Source organism: Oryzias latipes, chromosome 20 (assembly GCF_053564925.1).
Source record: "Oryzias latipes strain Hd-rR chromosome 20, Olatipes_Hd-rR_3.1".
In the NCBI taxonomy this organism is placed as follows: domain Eukaryota; kingdom Metazoa; phylum Chordata; class Actinopteri; order Beloniformes; family Adrianichthyidae; genus Oryzias; species Oryzias latipes.
In genome coordinates this window covers 11,093,537-11,115,810 of record NC_136256.1, presented here as the reverse complement: position 1 = coordinate 11,115,810, position 22,274 = coordinate 11,093,537, and the positions used below count along the sequence as shown (strand labels likewise).

Below are 22,274 nucleotides of genomic sequence, written 5' to 3'. Positions count from 1 at the left end.
CCAAACTTCCAACATGGCCGAGCCTGGTCGGGCCATATTTATAACACCCCTTGTGGGCCACCCCTTTTTTCCCCGGGGTTCCCCCCTCCTGGGCGGGGGCGGCGGGCCCCTGCCTTGCTCCTCCCTGGACCAACCGTGGGCCGGGTGGGTGGCTGCCTGGAGTGCGGAGCGGGTCTCCCTTGGGGGGTCCTGGCTCGTACCTGGGGTTGGGGCGGGGGGATGCCCGGAACTCCTGGGTGGTGGTGGGGTGCTCGTCTGGGGCTGTGGGCGTCTTTCTCCGGTGGGGCCCTGCGTTGGGCTCTTCCGGCGCGGCGGGGGGGCTGCTTTCCTGGCTGGGCTGGGGCGGCGTTCTCTTTCCCTCCGCGCCTCCCTGCTCTCTGGCTCTGGGGGCCTCGCGGCGGTCCTGCTGTCCCTGGCCTGGGTGGCGGTCTTGGTCGCCCGGGGGGCGGTTGTTCCCTGCCTGTTCCCGTGTGGCGTTGGGGGAATTCCGGCTGCCGCTGCTGCTGCGGCGGGGGTCTGGGTGTGGGGGTGGCTGGGCGCTCCTCCTCCTTCTTTTCACATTCCACCATCCATTTTAGAAGAACATAAACACTCACCTGAGCACAGGTGTTAGCTCACCTTTGCACTTATAGTTTGCATGATTGAATGAATGAAAGATTTCACACTGGTTGGTTTAAAGGCATAGGTATGCGTTCGAGAACACTATCTGTTTTGTGTACATGTTGACATTTTTACAGCTAGCAGGTGTGTTGATAATATTTGAGTGTGTGTGAACAGGCCCCGCCCGTTTTGTACTACATTTGAACTGTACCGTAACGATAAACAACCAGTAAACCTGTCTGCTCTATGCTGCTTCATGGTCTTACCCCCCCCTCTCACTAATACCCCCCCCCCCCCCCCCCCCCCTCTGACATCCCTCCCTCTTCTTCCCTTCTTTCCTTTTCCGTCCGGTCCAACACCAAAGATTTTCAATCATGGTTGAAATGAATAAAGTTTGGCCTCAATTACAAAAGGGGTTTGTTCAGTCACACCTTTGGTTTGTCTGAAGATTAATAACCCCTCTTGTTAAAGTAAAATATGTCCAACACAAGAGGCCCTCAGCTCTCATCTGCCTGCCTAGCTGTTGGACAGGACAAGTAAAAAAAAAATAAAAAATAAAAAGAATGACGAAGTGTAGTGTGGACTGTTGCTACCTGATACTGGCGCATGTCCGCTACCGCCACCTAAAGTTGAAAGAGGCTGGGTGTGAAATGTCGAAGCGGTCCAAATCTCATGAATCTCATTCCAGGCTTCTTTCACAGCTCTGTTCCAATAAAAGACACAAATTACAATTATTAATTTCTCCTCCATGATGTATTTTCAAACGTTTAGCCCTTCTGTGAAGCAAAAACGGCGCCATCCACGCGGTACTACCAAATCTGAGTCCCTGATTAGGCAAAGGTCAACTGTTTTAACTGTGCAGCCTTTACCTTATTGGGTCTCTGATGGAGACCCAATAAGTAGACCCTAGTCTCCTTCAAAATAAAGGTTCCAGTTCACCGGAAAATGTTCTCCCTTCTGCTTCAGATAGCAGTCCCAAAGAACATTTGGTCCCTTTTTTAATAAAAAATTATTTAAATACTCTTCAGCAGCTGGAAGCCATAAACATATGGCTAGATAATCTCTGACGTCACCCAAAGCAACAGCGAAACTTAAACCAGATGTGGGATGGGCACATTTACTAGAGTTTACTCCCCCAACTCAAAAACAAGCTGAAATGACCAAACTGGCTGAATAAAGTTAAGAGACTTGCTAGACCAACAATGGCTCTACTCGCCTGCCAATCAAAAATCTATCAATGCACTTTGTGATTCTACCAACTCCCTTTAAGGGTCACTGGAGCCTGTCCCAGCTACTGTTGGGCAAAGATGGGGTACACCCTTAACAGTTAGTCAGTCTGCTGCAGGGCCACACACTCACTCACATGAAGTCACTAACATTCACACCTAAGGACAATTTAGAGTGAGCAATTGACCTATGAAGCATTTTCTGTGACATTGGAAGAATGCTTTAGTGCCCACAGAAAACATACGCATGCACATGGAGAAGATGCAAACTCCACACAGAAAGGGATTTGAACCAGGGCCTTCTCACTGCGACGCGATTTATACATAAAAAGTGTTGACATCAACTTTTAAATACATTTATTTTGGGGATAAAATCTAACAGGAGTGAACTCGCTTCCTTGTGAATTCTGCCTCCAGTGGTCTTTTGAGGAACTGCAACATTCAGAACTTCCTCTTTTGCCTCCAAAAAGTGGAACATTTGCTGGAAACCATTTCAGTCAAAACATGGGACTAAATTTCATAACATCAGAAACTTTTCTGTCCAAACATCCTTAATCGGCTTTACCATAAAGAGGAGATGCTACACCAGAAATGCCTACCCCAACTATATGAAGGAACTGTGGCCATCACATTTGCACATTTCATTTAGTGGATACAATTGTGAATTGTTCCGGCATTTATTGATTATTGTGTTTATTAATTCAAAACGGCTGATGTGATTTAGGAGAGTTTTTGTTTTCTGCCATTATAAAAGTCTCCACCATTGTAGTATTGTGGTTGTGTATTCATTTTGTCCTTTTTTTGAAGGGAAAGTAAGGGAGGAGGAACAAATAACAGCTGAGGCCTTTAATTCATTCAGCACTGAGGTGATGAGTTTAGCTCCGGATGACTAAAACAACACAGACACGGAGGATTACTAATTTCAGCACCTTATCTTTTCGCCCACATCCTGTTTTGTCCCTCATCTGCCCAAAGTGAATTCAAGGAAGCTCAGAAATACACACTGGACTTCTTTGCACTTAATCATTCTGTTTTTCTGCCCTCTTTTTGATATTAACACCACACTAAACTGACTCTAACTGCTGCTGTAAAGTCAACACAGCCACTCAACTAGCCCCTCACATTCCCTCCCATAAGTCATCCAACTGTTCTGCCAGCTGTCTATTTTGGTCCACAGGACACCCTTCAAGTAGCTCCTATCTGAGCGGTTTCTGGAGTTCATCCAGAATATTCTCTCTAGTCTAGACATTGACAGAAGAGAAAATGACAGATGATTAGGAATGATTTACAAAACTGTGACTGGTGGAGACACTTGATACTTGGATTGGTTGGAATCTGTTTGTTCTCTTACGTTCTGCAGTGTTTGTGAGCTGTTTTATGGTACTATAACTTAGCCTTCTTCAGTCATTCCTTACGACACATTTTGTCAATGTAATTTTTATAATTTAGTCAATTTTTGTTTAAATCTTGTCTTTTCTGATGTTGGCAAGCCAAAGACAATCTTGCACTTTAGTGGAAAATAAAGTTGTATTCCATTCTACGTTCTCTGCCTTGAAACTCAAACATTTAGCAAACCTGTTTGACAAAGTATGACTAAATCTGGCTGCTGTGATATGTGATCTATGTGCAAGCTTTGTGTAAATATCCAGCAAAAACCTTTTCATGAGATAATCTGCCCAATCTCTTTCTTATAAAAAAAGAAAAATTCCACAAAGCTCAATTCTGTTCTTTTAGTCTCACATCTGAGGCTTCCTCTTGCAGGAACTCAACTATGTCTGACCTACTGACCTGAAATATCAGCGCTTCATAAACTGTTTTGCTATAGTGTGATCCAGTTGCTCAGCAAAATAACCTGCTGTGTCTTCTCGGGCTTACATAATCTCCACCGAGGGGATTTCTCTAGTATTTGGTGAACAGATGGGCACCTCTGCGCCTCCTGAAAGAACATGCAATGTAGTTCATATTGTGATTATGGATTTCTAACACCCAAACGCTGTCTGTTTCCTGTAAATTAAAACATAAACTGAAAGGTTCCTTCTAGACCAACTTTAATGCATCTAAGTATTGTGTTCCATTTGAGTCACAGCCCTTCCTGTTCTTGTATGGAAAACAGTTTGTCCTGCTGAATTTTGATGTGCGTGCTCGGAGAGTATGTGTCAAAACTGCTGGGAAATATGAGCGGTCACTCTATCCTTAGGTATTGGCACACCATTTATTCCAAGCTGGAACATACCACAGTTATAAGGCAGGGTGTGTGCAAATGACTAAACCACTATTACTTTTTTAAATTAGAATGATCTATGAAGCTTTTATGACAAAAGTCTTTTTATATGGTGAAGATGTACAGAGTAAGTGTTAATTGCTCTATTACTTTTGAGTCCACTAGGACAGCTTGTAATGTAACATGCTGCTACATGTGCTGTACCAATATAACTAATGTAGCTCTATTTTAAGAAGTGTTCTGTTCAGCTGCATTCTTCCACTTCCTGAACCCCCAGTTTTATGGGGGGAAATAATATAGTTGCCCCATTAGGTGCATTTTAGAATTGACTAAAGTTATATTAAAATTTGGCATTAAAAATGTAAGCAAAAATTTTGAAAAGAAGAGAAAATGAATCAAAAGGATGACCAGATTGATAAAAATATTAAAAACTTGAATATTTGGTAAATAAAGTCATTAATCAGAACTAAGAGTTCTGATTGGCTTACGGTGGAGATTGATAGCGCTCTTCTAGCGGTTTAGCCAATCAGCGAAGGCGGGAGGCAGGCCCTGCTCTATTGTAATCAATCCGTTGATCGGAAAGTGCGCGTGTCTCTCTTGCGGCCAAGTCGCACGAGCGCCCGTGTTTGCCCGCCAACGTGAGTTTGGCTTTAGAAATTAACTGAAAAAAATGGGCGACAGGTTCCTGGTAGTCCCCGTTGAATGCGCGGGTTCGGTTTCCGGACAAGTGGGGCTCTCAGGTACTGTCGCTGGCCCGGTACCGGACCCCGGCGGCGCGAGCAGCGGCAGCCCCGGCGGAATTTGGGACAGAAATGAGCCTTTTGAGGACTCGGTGTTCGAACCTGCGGACGCCGGCGCTGTGCTGCACATCCTGGACTACAACAGAGAGCCCAACAAGTACGGTAAGACGGCTCTGTGTGTCCCACTTCTTATCTCGTTTATCTGCAGGGATTATTAGTCCTGAGGCTTTTCACAGGAGTCTGCCGGTCAAAGTGACGGTACCCCGAAACTAATGATGGCAGAAACCACTTCTGGCTGATTAGAATAGACTGACATTTTTAAATACAATGCTGCCGAACGCTTTGTTTTTGTTTTTAACATTTTTAAAAGAAAATTTAGCAGTTCCCGATTATTTAAAAAAAATACTGACTTTTTATTTTATAAAAAAGGGAAGAATGAGTGAGTTACTTCACCCGATTGAGTAAATTTTGGTACAGTCTGGACTTCCGGCTGATTTCTGCTGTTTGTTTCTCGTATCAGGGAATAATAGAAAACGGTTTTGCCCAAGTGTTGGACGTCATACATATAGAATAAAAAAATCTGATTTCTTCAGCCCATCTGAATAAAAGAAAAAAGGAGGGACATTTATCTCAGTTTGATAGATAAGACAGCTTCTGCAAATAACATGGGCTCTTTTGCGTCAAAGCTATTTTTGTTTTTTATAAAAGAAGTCAGCCACACAATCTAGCTGCACTTTGCTCGACGAGCCTGACAAACAAGCGCTCTATGGCAACAGGTTGGTAGATGGAAGGTGCCGGAACAATTAGCAGGCAGCTTGACCAAGCAGGCACGCGGGATGACGGCTTGGACCAGCCAGGCATGCACGCGGGATGATGGTAGCACAGGGATGTGCTGGGTGGACATGATCCAGGCTTTTGCGGCGTTTAGTTATTAGGGATCACTACTCTGTGTGGCTGAAATGTGCCCTGAGCTGTGACAAACATATGAAGAAGTAGTGTGTGTGTGTGTGTGTTTTTAAGGATGTTGCTTTTCCATGACTAAGTCTGTGTGCTTAAATCAGCTGATCACAGCAAAGTCACAAGTACCTAAGGACTATATGAACTAGGGTTGGGCGATGTCCCCTAATTTGGCCGTTGACGATGTTTGCTGTCAACCATCGGGATGGACGATGATATCGTCGGGGGCGGGGGGGGGGGGGGTATTTTTACATTTTTCGTTCTTATATAACTGCTATTCGTTATTTTGCTTTTTTCATTTTATTTCCCAACTAATGGTTAATCCGCGATGATCCAACTGAGGGAAGTGACTTTAACAGAAAAAGTAACAAGCAAGATAGAAAAGAAGTAGTCCGCTCCCGCACTTAGCGAAGTGGACCGGCGGAGTGCGGATTTACAGCTTTGTGTTTGATGGGAAGGGGGGGGGGTACATGAGCGGTATGTGTGGGAGATTTAAGACTGCGATCCGTCCCGCAGCTCTAGGGGTACGAGCTATCAAACTCAGAACCGGGTCTAAACGTGTGTCTGAGCACAGCTCGTATCGTCAGCACACACAGCGGTTTGAGCATCAAAGCAGAAATGTCGCTCAGTCCTTAGAAAACATTCAAACAATCACGCGGATTTGTGTTTCCAGTCGTGTCCCGACTAAATAAAGGCTGATGTTATTCTTACACGTTTACGTGCAGCGCCACCCAAAGCTAATGTTGTTAGCCCGTGTTAGCATACTGCTAATCCTGGCTCCGTTCAGAAAAAGCACTGACCACATGGATTAAAATTCAAATGATGAGCGAACAGATGTTTCATAATAACCGTAACATTATTAAAAGCACGTTTAGAAGATCATCTCGTATTTTACCGAGCTGACATGTCAATGTATATAGCCGCTCGGTGCTGTTATCGTTTTGTATTGAATTGTAACATTCAATAAAGTTTGGAAAAAAAGCCGCTCGGCGGAAGTTGTATCCCCTTCCGGTTTTCAAACTGCGCATGTGCGAATACTGCGCATGTGCAAATGATTTATTCCGACCGAAATTGTGACCTTAGTGAACGTTTTTATATTCTGAAAACATTTTTCTGGGCCCATCTACACGGTTGGATTCTAATCCGACCATTGATCCCATCAAGATATTTTGTACATGTAACCGCGGCTTCTGGTGTCGACGCGCAACGTGGCGGGGGCGTGGCATCACGATGGTGGTCTCTCCATCGGGATGTCAGTCACCCATCACGATGGACGATGATATCGTCCATCGGCACAACCCTAATATGAACACATTCTTGAGTTTTTAGTCCTTTAAAAACTGTAGAAATGGAGACTATGGGTTTGTTTGGTCCAGAGTCAGTTTAGCAGTCTGGGTGGATGGTCGCTGAAGCTTCTGATGATGACTGTTAAATTCTCAAACATATTTTTAGACATGAAGATTACTGTACTCCACTCAGTTGTTGTGCACTCTTAGAAATGTGGGATGTGTTTTGCTTAAAAGAGTGAACTGATTTTTCCCTCCAGACTTCTGATTGTTGATTCAGAAACAATAAAATAGTCCCCTGAGGAGCAAAATATACACACAAATATGATATCACATGGGGAAGTTCTCAGGCACAGCTTTGTGGCTTAGAAAATTGCTAATGGGTGTGGTTAACAAAGTCTAACCATCACAGAGCAAGGGAACATGTACATGTTTTCCATGAATTTCAACTTGTATAACAAAACAACAAGTTGGGACCTGTCTGCCCTTTTTGGTGCAAGTATGAAGAAATATCTCTGTGCGGTTGAATAGTTTATGAGTTCAGTTTCCCGTTTTTTTCCTCTCTAAAAACACGATTTTTGGTTAAGATGTTTGCTCCATTTGCTCATGATGCAAACCCTCTCAGATGCCACTATCTTTGATTACTTTTCTTTTTTTTTTGTTTGTCCATAAAATCACATTTTTTCTTAAATAGTAATTATTACCTTACATTACAGTGGAATCTTCAGGAATAATGTGTCTGCTCCAAATTAACCTCAAAATAAAAGCCCATGTTATTAATCACTGATATGTTCTTAAGTGACAAAGTTGATTATCTTTTTTGCGTCTTATTCATTTCCCCTCTGTCCAAGGGTCTGACATTTAACTGGATTATAATCAGTAGATGAATGATTGCTGCATGTTTTGCTGTTTATGGAGGCAGCTCCTCATCAGTTTAACTCCTCAGCAGTGAAACTGGTATTTTTAGAAGCATGGAACAGCTTGTGTTCATTGTACCACCATGGTATACCATTAGAAAAAAGGTTAAATTAGCTTATATTTTATTTTGTTTTTGTTGTCTTAGAGAAGGTGTTTAAAAAGAGGCTGGAAATAGTTTTGCATAATCTAAAACTACCCGAGGACTATTTTTAAAATCTGATATTTGGCTCACAAATCAAGATTTTACACTGTTTTTTTCGGCTCAAAGGTTAATTTGCGATTTTTATTAAGACAAGTAAATATATGCAGCTTATAAAAAAAGAAAACATTTATAGCTTTTAGTCACAGAGCTTTTTGTCAACGGGGTTATAAAAACACAAAAGACCAGTATTTTCTATCTGAAAAAGCTATTTTCACTAAAACCAAATATTCCAAATTTGTTTTTCCTTTTTTTTTTTAATTCAACGTGTAATATCTGATGTTTGCCAAGAGGATGTCATGATGGGGTTTTTTCCTGACTAAGGTTGAGATCAGCACTGTTAAACATGCCATTTATGCCATCATGAAAAAATGCCCAGACCTTTCATTTATTAGTTTATGACCCAGATTTTATGAACTCATAAAGCTATTTATTGTTAATCATAAAATAACTCACTTCTGAGAGGCCTGTCTATAGTACACTTTTTAAGGATTACTTTTATTGCGAGCATCTTTTCTTTTAATTAGTTTTCATTTCTTAACTAAAATATTTTTTTTAAATATTTTTTCTGTTCTTAGCTAAACAGTTTTGTCTTTTATTTGACCGAATTTACAGTTTGTGTCAATATTAGCGTTTTCTTTTTGAAGCAAACATTATGGTTTTTAAAAAATGCTTCGGTTCCTTTGAAGTTCCTCTAAAATCTAAGGGAAGACTCAAAATCATTCAAAAAAAGAATTTAGATAAAAATCTCAGATTCTAAAGGACTTTTTATTTTTACCCATGACCACTTTCATTTTTTTTGGAAATGATATTTTTTCTAGATATATTTAGAGTTTCAGGCGCATTCTGAAGTCTTGGAAAAGACAAATCTTTTTGGAAAAGTTTGAAAAAAAAGTCTGTTTCTAAATAACCTTTGTTGTTACCCACGATCACTTTCATTTTCCTTTAAATGCTTTTTTTCTAGATATATTTCTTGTTTTTCGTCTCCATATTTTTGTTTCCCCATGTTTATTTTATCCCTATGATACAGTCCTGTGCTTGGAAGATAATTCTTTAAGCACATCTATTGACAATATTTTTTTTCCTGTGTTAAAATCTAATTTGAAATTTTGTTTCCATTGTCAATGGTGGTCTTTCACTGTAGTCCAGAAAAATAGGTGAAATTAACAAATGAAGTTATATAAAAACTGTCTCAGGACAAAGCTTGTTAATTTTAGGTTCCAGCTGGTTTGGCCTTCAGAAAGCTGTGTTGCATGGTCACATGGTGTTGGTGCACACTGAAGTGTAAATAAGCTTCATAATTAGTGTTTAGTAAGAAGCAGCTGTTCGATTGGCTCGCCTTCTGTCAGGCGATTTAAATATCTCATTGTTTCTGGTTTCATGTTGAGACATGCAACAATTAGGGAAAAGCAGTGTGGGAAATAAACTATCTGGTTATATAAGACTCCTCTGTCCGTGGGTAATATTGTACCCCATTAACAGTAGAGGATACATAGACATACATTCTGTTTCTCAATCAGAGAGCCAAATAAGTGAGGGTCAGCCAATAATGCCTTGCAGTTTCTGGATGTCGGAGCGTGGCTGATGGCTTGTCTTGGATGCTGAGGATGACTCGGATTACGTTTACATCTTAAAGAAATTAAACTGTCTGTGACAGATGAAGGAAGTTTTGCAGGGATGGAGATCTGCAAAAGGTGTTAAAAGACCTAATCCATTGTGAGCATGTTTGATTCCTTGCATTTGACACACTGAAACAGCTATACTTAGGAACAGTTGCAGCAGTTTTATGTCCTAAGCACGACTGCCCCTACCGGTGCACACGGGCCACAAAGACGGGCAAACCTGTACGGGCCACGAAGACAGGGTGCATGAAATATTAAGGTTGTAAAGTGCTCAGTGAGCTTTAGAGCAATACTGTTCATGTACATTTTTTTCTACAGGCCAGGTTGTAGCGAACACTTAGACAACATGCAAGGGTAGTAAGGTTGAAGTAGGTGGGACACAGGCGTTTTGTACAGATTTTTAATTGTTCTAATTCCCAAAATCCTGCGTCCTGCACAAGCAGCTTTTGTCCTCTTCTTGTGATAAGTGCTTTGTGGAGTCTTTTAGAAATGAGGAAATTAGACAATCAGAGCGTAGTTTGTGTGAGCTCCTCCAGGTGTCGTACAGGCACTTGTGTAACTTGCACTCCCCGTGCGTGCAGTATTTGTGCGTGGCCAGTAAGGAGCCAAGACTCCCACCTTACCAAGAACCAGAGTGTGACATAAGGGTGTCGTATGACAGCATCACCTATGCATCATAAATGTGTGCAACTAAAGGCCTCACAAATGCATCATAATACACTTACTACATGCACAGCAATCATACGTTCCATTTTCATGATGACCATTGAGGTGGCCATATGAGCCTAAAGGGAACTGCAGGCCATACCTGCACTCCCCCAAGGGAGGTATGTCCTTTACAACCCTCCATGGGCCTGGTAACCCAAAACCTGCAGCACCTGTATGGGTCATTCCCCCATTTAACTAAGACTTTACATAACTGTTGAGAGCAATATTTTGGGAATATTATTGTGTATCTCTGCTTTAGAGAGATGTAATGTAACAATGTAATGTAAAAAAGGATAACCTTTCATCAAAGTGGTGTTTTAAACAGAACTGCTGTTTGGTTTTTAAACCCTAAAATTATATTTACTCACCTGTCTTGCATATGGAGTTATGAGAGCTCAAAAATGAAAGAATTATTTCCTTTAAGTTACCAAAAATATACTATTCTGAATCCAAAAAAGTGTTCTGTAAGGACTTTTCTCAGAGTTAGTCGATCTTTTCCCAAATGTCACATCAATCATGAATGAGTTCCTGCAGTGCCTCTCTGAGGTTCATCCCACATAATTGTTTGCATGTTAAATTAATGAGGAGCACTTTTTCTCCCGACCTGAAAGTTTAAGCAGCTTGCATTGTTAGTATCTAGTGAAGCATCAGGATGCCATGTCAGAATGTGTTTTGAGATGTTTGCTGCAGGTGTCTTGTTCTGTGTGAATGCAGAGCCTGGAGGTCATGAACACTGTCATCAGCAGCTGACATGACTGCAGTCTAGTTAAACAGCACTAGCGTGACCAATGCAGTACAGGCTTCTAGCCGCGGTATAAATATATTTTTAATTTGGCTTCAGTGGTTTAGATTCATAACAGATTTAATGCCTTAATTTCAAATCCTGCTGGGATTTAAATGAGAAAACCTTAGTTCCCAGCTATGAAGAGACTCGGCTTGTTGTCAAATTCTTCTACTTCCACCTCCTTAACTTTACATGGATGGATGACTGGATAGAGTTCTGACATCTGAGATTGTTTAGGTCCAGCTACCCATGACTTTGGGCTTAGGGCTATCATTTTTGACTTTGGGCTATCATGCAGAGGGCTCTTCACAGCTTCTTATGAAATCATCTCAATGTGCTAGTTGTAAGAATTAGGATTTTCCTATCATTATCATCATCATCATCATCATCATCATCATCATCATCATCATCATCATCATCATCATCATATGACTCGAGTTCATCTTTGACAATGGCCTCTTTCCAATCCAAATGACACCAAGTCACAGAAATGTTTTAAAAAGAAATGATTTTCTGTGGTTTCCTGGTCAACACTGGAAAAGCCTGACTCATTCAACTGTAGAATTTTCCATTCTCACCACATTCTGTGGAGTTTTCCTTTCTGTTTTGTAGTTGAAACAGATATTAAGAAGATTTTCCCTGAAGTTGCAATTCTTCCTGTGGTCGTTGGAGGGCAGTGTAGCATCATTAAACCAACTTTTTGCCAATCCATTGTTTGGGAGTAATAAAACCTAACTGAATTAGATCTGGCTGCATGGTGACGCAGCGGTTAGCACTCTTGCCTCACTCAAGAAGGTCCCCGGTTCAAGTCCTGGCTGGGGGACCTGAACCAGAACATCAATGGGGGACATTTCTGTGTGTAGTTTGCATGTTCTCCCCGTGCATAAGTGGGTTTTCTGCGGTATAAGTCCCTTTCGGGGTTTATTCCCCAGAAAGGTTTATTCTCAGGGCCACGGCAGCGAAAGGGAATAAACGGAAGAAGATGAATGAATAAATTAGATCCAGAGTCCATTATGAACATAATGTCTTTGCATAATCTTAGGATTTTTTTTAGGTAGTTCAGGAACAGACTTGCAGCTGAAGCCAGAGATGAAGTAGGAATTGTAAAATAATGGAATGAAATGTTACTCCATGTCAACTCATAAAACAAGAACAAGAACAGAAGCTGGTTTGTTAGTCCACAATTCTTATTAGAACTCCAGTGAGTTGTAGTTTCATGTTGATGATTTACTGGAAGCTGTCATCCTCTCTGTGGTGCTGACACACACACATTTAATGTTATGCAACAAATCAACTTCTGCTTAGATCAAGGGTTTTCTTTCTCTTTGTTTATTTTAAAAGTTAGATTTTTTTACTGACATAGAAACGTGCTGACACTATTGGGTTGATATATTTTTATTTTTTACCTATTTTATTTATTTCATATTTCTTGTATCCTAAAGAAACAGAAAAACACATGTGCACTTTCAGTTTTTACATAAGAAAAGTATACATATTTGTTACATGTTTAAACTTTAGATACTGTCACTTAAAGAAATGCCTTTTTTGTTTTCCCTATTTTTTATTCCAAGTTCATGGAGTTTCCTGGTAAATTATGCTGTTTTAAGTCCCTGAAGACAATGAACACCCAACTTTAGGAAATACTGGCCTAAAATGATTCCTGTCCTGTCGAGCTGAGTGTAAAATACCTCAGCCTTTTTTTGGTCAATCATAGCAAGACGGTAAAGATGTAAGGAACTGAAATGTAGCCTGGGTTTGGACGGTATAGCCCACTGCGTTCACTGCTACACATCCAGCTTTACAGCAAATGCACAGCTGGGGTTTTCTTTTTATGCAAACATGCAAGTTGTGTTCTCTAAGGGACAACAAGGAAATTGTCCTTTTGTTTATAAGTTAAGAACTGGAACTCAATTTTCTTCATGCTAAACACCATGGAGATGTCAGCTGCATATACCAGTAGTCAGAGTTGTCTTGCCTGGTTTGAAAGATGGAGAGCGGATCCGCGCCCTTCACTGCACTCTGCAGATGTCTCATATCCTCTCACACCCGCCGTTCTCTTATGCAGTCAATCAATATGTCTATTTGGAGAGGAGAAATCTGAGCCCGCCGACAAAAACTGCAGATCATCTAGCTGCTGTTAGCTGAACAATAGACTGGGATGATATCATTTGGATGTTTAAAAAGCCTGGAGTTTAATGCTTAAACAATTTATCTTTGTTACTTTGTAACTACTACTTTGAACACATTCTTGCATTAAATATAAAGTATTATTACATGAACAGATAGATGCCTGACATCCTGGACTGTCCAATACATTTCAAATGTTGGTGAAAAAATGAAAGTCTTTATACTTTTGACCTACTTATAGAAGTTGTTTGTTTCTAAAAGAAACACTTTTATACTGCATTTTTTACTGAAAGTATTTAATCTAATTTGTTTTCTCATTGGTTATATAAAGCAAAAGGAAAAAGAAAGCAGGTTTGTATCTAGTGATCAGTCTTTCTGTTGCGATCATGAGGATCTTTCAGCACATTTATGGTAAGCAACAATATCTGTGTGTATGAGAACAGAAGCAAAAACGAGACCTTTTCTTCTATTTTTAATGTTGTCTTTGACTGCCCACTGTTTTCAATACAAAATTTTCAACTTCCTTATTAAACTTTACAAAAATAGAATTGTTCTGTTCTAAATATTACATATTTCTATTTACTTTAACATCTATTGGCGATTAGGTAACTTTATGTAAAGATTTCCATTTATGGGGCCCAGACTTCTGCTCTGTCGATGCATCCACAAATCCTAAAAAATTCAAGTTTATTAAGATACTTACATTTTTAATTATATCCAAGCAATTTCACTAAAAAGAAAACTCTGGCTTTTATTTAGACCAAAAGTTAGCCTTTTGTTTGTAGTTTTCTACGCTGTCTGATCATTTCAGACAGCAATACTGTCCAAATAATGATCAGACATCGTAGAAAACCACTGACTGTGTATATATAAAACTGGACAGAGCAGGTGTGACATCACACATAGAAAATTCCTTACCTCCAGCTCCAGTGAAATGAAGCCAATTCAGTCGCCATTTTTCTGCGAAACAGACCTTGCCATGTTGGAGCCAGACAGCAGTGATTGGTCTGAATCAACGTTTCTATGACAACTACTGTCGCCAGTCATAAGAAAGCTTGTTCGAAGTCCACACCCCTCCCACTGAAAGCAAGCTCGGGAGAATCTGTCAATCAAATATTCTACTGGGGGGCTAGTAGGCACAAGGTGCTTTTGCCATCTGATTGGTCCAGGGTTCCAGACTGCAGCAATTGGTCGCATTTTGCGACCAAAATTTGAGAGTGTGCGACTGAATTTTACATCCAGTCGCACATGTGCGACCAGTAAATTTGCCCCCCCCCCCCCCCCCACCCTCCGTTTTTTTTTATACATTAAACGTGGAAGGGGAACGTCAATGATCAATGAAATAATCAATGAGACGCTAGCGCACACGCACGCAGGCAGACACACACACTCGCGCACATACTCATGAAACGCGAGCACGTACACTCTCGCGTGATGCCTGTGTGTGAGGCGGCCACTGCGTGTGAGAAGAATAGGGAAAGCCACTGTGAGTGGCTAAAATGCGTGTAGGGGGAGGGGCCTAGAGATAATCGAGCGCGCGTAAAGGTTTAGGTTTTGGTTACGGTTACGGCGGCGCATCATACGGGTTACGGCAGCACACCGCAAACTGTCCCGCGGGAGTCGGGTCAGCTGAGGAGAATAAATGTCCCTCACCTACATGCGTGACAGCTAACGGGGCTTGAACTTTAAACACGTGCGAGCAAAAACAACATTAGTTTTAGACACACTGAAAATACGTGGGGAAAATGCAACGATAGACGTGTTTGAGATGAACCGGCACCTCGCCTGGATCGTTGGGGAGACCAGGCGGGGGGGCTGTGAGATGAAGGCGAATACAGCAAGACTGAAGGAGTACAGGAAGTTGGAGTTGTCCTTAACATTCAATTTAGTTTTAATATTCTTCTCACCCTTAGTATGATCTGTGTTATTATATATTTTATGATTATTTTAAGGTTTTGTAATGTATGTAGCCTTTTTTAATGAATTGGTATTTTAAATTATTTTAATTAGTCACTCCACTACAAAAACCATCAGGACACATGTCCCATTATGCATTGTTTTGTAGTCTGTAGGGCAGCTTTCAGTCAGTTCAGTTTCCAGCTGTGTCCGGGTAGGTTTGCCCCTTGCTCCCACCCCTTTCTCGCGATATTTTTGCGATGATTGACAGTTGATGTTGGAGCAAAAACAAAAATATATGTCACACACCAGGTGATCTGCGCAGCGTTGAGTTCACCTGGGTGATCTCAAACACGCTTATTGTGCATCTTGGCTGCACCTATTTGGTGTCACAAAGATAAATTTCCATCCGTTTTCTTAACTATTTGTACTGTCATGACAGCGATGGTGCTGTCAGTTTACCTCGTTGTTGCATCTTCAAAAGTGCAGAATAAAATGTGACACTGAATTTGAAACAGCACATTGTAATTTCTGCATCTATTATTAAAGTATTTATTAGTAATACAGTGGAAATTAGTAGATTTGGTTAGCATGTTGATTTACGGTATGCGCCCCTAAAATTTTCAGTTAGGGGCCACTGTGCTCCTAGTGAAAAAAGTTAGTCTGGAGCCCTGTGGTCAGTTGAGTAACTTCAATAACTTGCAATAAAGAACAAATATTGTAGAAAGAACATGTTAAAAAAAAAGAAGGTAGCAGAGCAAGAATGGTGATTCTGACAAATTGAGCTGGTACTTCCTATTTGGAGTGCAAGTGGGAGTGGTCACTTTGTCCAGTTCTTTATATACAGTCAATGCTTCAAGCCTTTTTAAAATCTAAATCCGATAAAACACTCATTATGTCCCAGCAACTGGTCAACTCTTTAACAAGAGGGGCTTTGTGGTTTTGGCCCTAGTTGATTGTCTATCCCTGAGAGAGAACTTGAACCGGTGCAGCCTGCACGCATAAGGAACGCTTGTGTTGCAGAAAGTCAGACTTTGTTTAGATGTTGTTTGACTTTTTAAAAACAGTCAGAAAACATCCCTGTTCTGGCAGAAGTTGGATCTAAAGTGTTTTTAAGTGAAGGATGGCTCCACATGTGCTGTCACACCTACCTATTGGACAGAAGGATATTTAGCTCTTTATGAGTCATCATAAGCCAAGAAAACAGATGATTTAATATTACCCCTGTGTCTGGTGACTCCAGGCCAGATTGTGTGGGGAAAAAGACAGAACAGACGACAACATGTGGATTCACTCCAGCCTCTGCAAGAGGTAGTTAAAAAAAAATCACTTTGCATAACTAGCAGTGTTACCCAGAGGACATGCTTTCCTGTGAACTCATAATGGTCCCTTTCTCTCTTTACCTTCTCTTTCACCTCCTCCCTTCCTGTTCCCTTCAGCCCCCCCCTCCCCACCACCACCACCACCCTTCCTCTTTCTGTATTGATCTGGCGTGCTGTCACGTTATATATGTGGGGGTGGGTAACTTTTTAAGGGATGTGGAAAAGCCAAACAAGCCCCTTTCTCCACGAGGTTATTTCATGTGAGAATGTCTTTGTGGACTCCACTTCTTCTGGAGGTGATTTCTTTGTTTGCAGGTGATCAGGTCACCTCAGTGCTAATGTGATTTTATCACATCCTTTCCTGTCCTTTTGAAAAGATATCCCACATTCTTTTTCTGAGCTCCGGTGATTAGAGCTTTAAACTCTTCCACTTGCTGTAGTTTTCCATTGTTTTTTGCAATAATTGCAACAATATAATTCCTTGCCATCTAAAAGCCTCTAAATGAACAGTGCCGGCTGAGATAATAGAGGTGTGAGATCTTCCTGAATGAAGCCACGGTGAGCTCTTTCCTCTCTTTGAACACCAGCCAACTGTGGCTGTTTTGGTTGTTTGTGGGACAGAGCTGCATACCAGGATAGGGATCTGCCCCCAGGCTCACAACAGCTATTTATATGCTCCAACACACTGATGAACACAAATGCATGTCATGTTGTGCTCCTGGAAGCATGTATTTGTATGTTCTGCCCCCATTGGGCGGGGCCGTCTCGCTCTTCCTTATTTGGGTTAATAGCGGTGGGGGTCGGGGTCACATGGGTGGACAGCAGAAATCTAGAGACTGAAGCTAAAACGGAGGAGAAGGAGGACTCTGTGTCTTTCCAGACAGCTGGGAGCAAAAAGTCTTGGTTGAATGAGAAGAAGAGGAGAAGGCAGAGGGGAGGAAGACAGCAGCGCGACGCTCAGAAGGCAGTGAGGAAGCACATGGTGTAAAAAAAATGCCAACTAACTTCACTGTAGTCCCGGTGAAGGACAACACCCGCAAGGCAGCAGAGTGGAATGAGGAAGAGGATGACATCAGTGAGCTGAAAGAGGAAGATGCCACAGGTGAGATGGGAGACCGCTTTACTACCCCGTTTCAGGTGCACAGTTTGGATTAAGATCTATCAATTCAGGAGTACGTCTTGTACTTTTTGAAAAAGCTGGATCCCAGTCTATCCTGTCACTGTAAAAATAAGTGGGTTCTTCTAGAAAGTTCTTACAGATTCAAAAGCTAGCCCAGAATTGGGCTTTATTGCAAGGCTTGTTGGAGCCTGTATTTTTCTGAAAAACTGTTTGTTGCTGCATGGGGGTGGATAATGTGAAAGGAGGACAGGGTTTGAGGGAAGGTTTGGTTGTTCTTCGGCTGACTGAGTGAGTGTCCCTCATAGGAACCAGCTACTCAAGGCAGCTGGAGATGAGCCTTTGTTCCACAATATCTTCTGGTCTGACCCCGCAGCTCTTGTCAGTCAGTCTTTTTACTCTGTCTGACAGAGTTCAATGAAAGATTTCTGTCTGGATGAGGCCACTCACATTTCATTGTGTGTTTCTCCACCACAGTTCAAGGTGTTGCTGAGAATATCTAGGTTTTGGTGACACTTACATGTCTCTGTGAACGCTTTTCATAAACTGAAGCAGCTGCTGCTTTGTCCCTCGTGTTGATCAGATATTTACTTCAGCTTGATGTCGCGTCTGGCTGCTGGACTAGCTTTGACCCGCCAATGTTTAGCTCAATTATTAGCCCTCGTCTTGCAGGGAAACAAATCAATGTATTGATTTGGCGTTGGAGCAAAAACCCCTTTCCTCTTCCCCCCTCATGAAGCCCACGCTGTCAGCCAGGTGTCCCGTTATCTGATGACACTCCGTACCCTGAGCACACCACCTCAGTTTTCAGCATTGACAGGTCACGGAGTGTACATTTAACAAACTCCTTGTTTTTCCTAACTCTTTTTGTGAAGTTGCGACTTTTACGGCGCTTTTCCACAAAGCAGTGTGAAAAGGTTTCCCAGGGTTTTAATTTCTGCTGAGAAGCTGCAATTACAGCCACATGCTGAGCACGAGGTTTACAGACTGTGAGGGAAAGAATAGCGTTTTTTATGATGTTTATGTAAGAAATCACAATGCTTTACTTTCCCGTTGGCCTGTTTTTGCCCACGGGAAACTTTAAGTCACTGACGGCTGCAGCAGCTGTAAGAGCGGTTTGGCATGCCATGATTTTAAACTCAATCCACTGTAACATCCCATTCTTTAGCCTGTTTATATCATCCGTGTTTTTGTTCTTTTTACAGTAAATAGACGTCAGATTGTTTAGCAACAGGGATATGTGCAAACTGGAAGAGGGGGAAGTTGTTTTTTTCCAGGGAGGCTCCACGATGTACGCATGTTGCAGAGCTCATGACTGAGTCAAACAGGAGTCACTGATATTGATTGCTGCTCTGGATTGCTGGTTGGGGGAGGTAAGACTCCACCTCTGTCCCATGTTGTGTTGGCCTCGTGGGGTTCCTCTTTGCCCTCCTCACATCCTTTTTTTTTTTCCTAACTTTTTTTTTTCTGTACTCCATTTTGCTTCCCATTAAGTATTTTCACCCCAGGGATGTACATACTTTTGAATCGCACTGTGTTTACGGATGTAGAAAGTTTGCAGGGAACAGGTAAAAGTCAATCTGAAACCACTGAGTCTTCAGTACTTGAGCTTTATTTGTGATTGGTGAAGAAAAGTAATCAGTGTATCAAAGCTGTTGGCTCCTGTTTCCAATGCAGCCGTGCTTTCCCTGCCATCTCTTTGTTTAAATGACTGGTATTTAGAATGGTCTGGAAGCCCAGCCACTGGTTGCTTCCCCTCATTGCGTTAAGCATGCAGATGTTGGACAGAACACAGTGTTCCAGAGATGTGGGAGCCAAATGTTTAGGTGGAATGGGAGGAAAAGAAAGTTTACACAATGGATTCATACTCATTGAGAGCAACATTTTATGAAGCAGTGTAATTTTCCTTTTACAATAGTATCTATTGTCATTTAAAACAATGTCCACGATGGCTCCTTATTACATTCCTTGTGAAGTGAAGTTGTCGCGGTGTCACTGCCTCAGCCTCTGGTGTTTTTGCACATCTTCTGTCATGTGTTTCTGTTTATTTCTTCGCCTGGATCTGGTTCTGCTTAAAACTCCAGTCATTGCTTCTCTATGGCCAAAACTGTTGTTTTTCCTCAACGACGTTGCTAGTTATGTTTTATCTTGCTGGATGTAAATCTCATTGAGGGTCTACAGCTGTTTGACCACAAACAGCGGTCGAACGTAAACAACAACAACAACAATCACACTCACCAGCCAGTTTCCAGTCATTTGCTTTAGTCTGGCAGGACTTCAGTTGTCTCTTATCTCTGCTAGCACATACTGAGAAAGGGACCAAAGAGAATGCGATGGTTTGGAGATTGTTTATGTCACCAAAATCTGCATATGTGACTGTTACTGTGCACTGTATTTATTAGAAAGAATGCATGTATTGTTAGGCTGAACATCCAGCCGTTTCTGATGAAGGTGGAACATGTTTGGACATCCAATCGACACCTTAAAGGAAGTAGTGAGCCTTTAACATGCACCCTCATAAAACGAAAAGCTCTTTTTTTTAGATGAAAGCATTCTTTTGTACATTTGGTCATTTAACCACTGTCCTGCCCTCAGTGACCTCTTCTTCCCCATTTCCTGTTCTGTGATCTCACCCTTACCAGCTACTTGCTTTCAGTCTGCTGTCTCTGATAAGCTTTTATCCCGTAAGCATGCTCTCCTCTCTAAGACTGTCTATTTTCACCCTATCTATTCTTTCACAGTCAGCTGGAGTTGGGTGAGGCCCTTTATGCGGTGTTCTTTTTGACACTTTAACTCCGTAAACGGCTTCAGCATCTGCACTTTTAACATCAGACTAGCGCCCTTTAATCTGTTTCACTTGTTATTAACTATACAATGCTTCATTTATTACAAACCAGAGCCACAGGACCTGTTTTGATGCGAAAGGTTTATGATCGGTTCAAATTCTAAACTGACACATCTGCTCTCATCATGAACTGACCTGCAGACTTTTAGGCAAGGCAAGGCAAGTTTATTTGTATAGCACAATTCGTACACAAAGTAATTCAAGGTGCTTCACAAAACAGAAGAATGCATTAAAATCACAATACATCATAGAAATAATCAACGTAAAATTTACTTTAAAAGAAAAGAAAAAATTTGAAAATTGATTTAAAAATAAAGGAAGGAAAGGAAAGAAAAGTGTAGATAGGACCAGATAGGACCTTTCAGTCATATACACGGCTAGACAGAAATGTTTTAAGTCTAGATTTGAACATGAACACTGAAGAGGCCTGTCTTACGCCTTCAGGGAGGCTGTTCCAGATTTTAGCTGCAGAATATTGAAACGCTGATTCCCCTTGTTAAGTTCTGACTCTGGGAATCAACAGGAGGCCGGCCCCTGAGGTCCTCAAAGTACGAGATGGTTCATATGGCACTGACATGTCAGAGATGTACTTTGGTGCTCGACCATGGAGAGACTTGTACACAAGCAGAGCTGCTTTGAAGTCTATTCTTTGAGGTACAGGGAGCCAGTGCAGAGACCTGAGCACAGGACTAATGTGATCATACTTCTTGGTTCTGGTCAGGACTCGAGCAGCAGCATTCTGGATGTACTGAAGCTGTTTTACACCTCGTTTGGAGAGGCCGGTGAGCAGGCCGTTACAGTAGTCTAACCTACTGGAGACAAATGCATGAATAAGTATCTCCAGGTCTGGCTTTGACACTATGTTTTTGATTTTGGCAATGTTTTTCAGATGGTAAAATGCCACTGATGTTACTGACTTGATATGGCTGTTAAAGTTTAGGTCAGAGTCCATGATTACCCCTAGATTTCTGACTTGATTTGAGGGTTTAAGAGACAGAGAATGAAGGTAGCTACTGACTCTTTCTCTTTGTTTCTGTGGGCCAAAAATAATAACTTCGGTCTTGTTTGAGTTTAGCTGGAGAAAGTTGTTCTGCATCCACGCACTGATCTGTTGGAGGCAGTGGCTGAGTGAATCCACCGGCCCATATTCACCTGCTGTCAGTGACACATAGATCTGAGTATCATCTGCATAGTTGTGATAAGATATGTTATTACTGCGTATTAACTGCCCTAGTGGCAGCATGTAGAGGTTGAACAGAAGGGGTCCCAGGATCGATCCCTGGGGCACACCACAATTCAAGCCCATGTAGTCTGAGACACAACTCCCAATTTCAACAAAATATTTCCTGTCTTCTAGATAAGACTTGAGCCAACTTAGGGCAGATCCAGAGATGCCAACCCAGTCTTGGAGTCTGTGCATAAGGATCCCATGATCAACAGTATCAAAGGCAGCGCTCAGGTCTAGCAGGATTAAGACAGAGACTTTGCCATCATCAGTGTTCAGGCGGATGTCGTTTTAAGTGTGCTTCCAGACAGGCACACGTTAAAATCCGTAAAACTGATCCTTGTTCTGGATTAACAGCTATAAAGTATATAAATTATGTTTCAGAGTTATGGGTTTTCCCACATATCATTGCCCTCATGGCAGAAAAACCAACTCCATTTATGTTTGAATCAGTCCAGCATTGTTTTTCTGGCTTCTCTCA

General features: G+C 41.6%; 1 protein-coding gene across 10 annotated transcripts in view; it reads left to right on the top strand.

Moving 5' to 3' along the window:
* The first annotated feature begins 4,575 nt into the window (after positions 1 to 4,575).
* LOC101159301 (solute carrier family 12 member 7) overlaps positions 4,576 to 22,274 on the top strand; it is a 66,203-nt gene continuing 48,504 nt past the window's right edge. For 4 of the 10 annotated variants that reach the window (XM_078938742.1, XM_078938741.1, XM_078938739.1 and 1 more), the window contains exon 1: positions 17,415 to 17,708. In XM_078938742.1, the coding sequence (XP_078794868.1) occupies positions 17,600 to 17,708 (109 nt within the window). In that variant the 5' untranslated portion in view covers positions 17,415 to 17,599. Of the gene's footprint in view, positions 4,950 to 17,414; positions 17,709 to 19,116; positions 19,292 to 22,274 lie in introns of those variants that run through there. The other 6 variants (XM_078938738.1, XM_078938737.1, XM_020712608.3 and 3 more) reach the window with 4 other exon arrangements.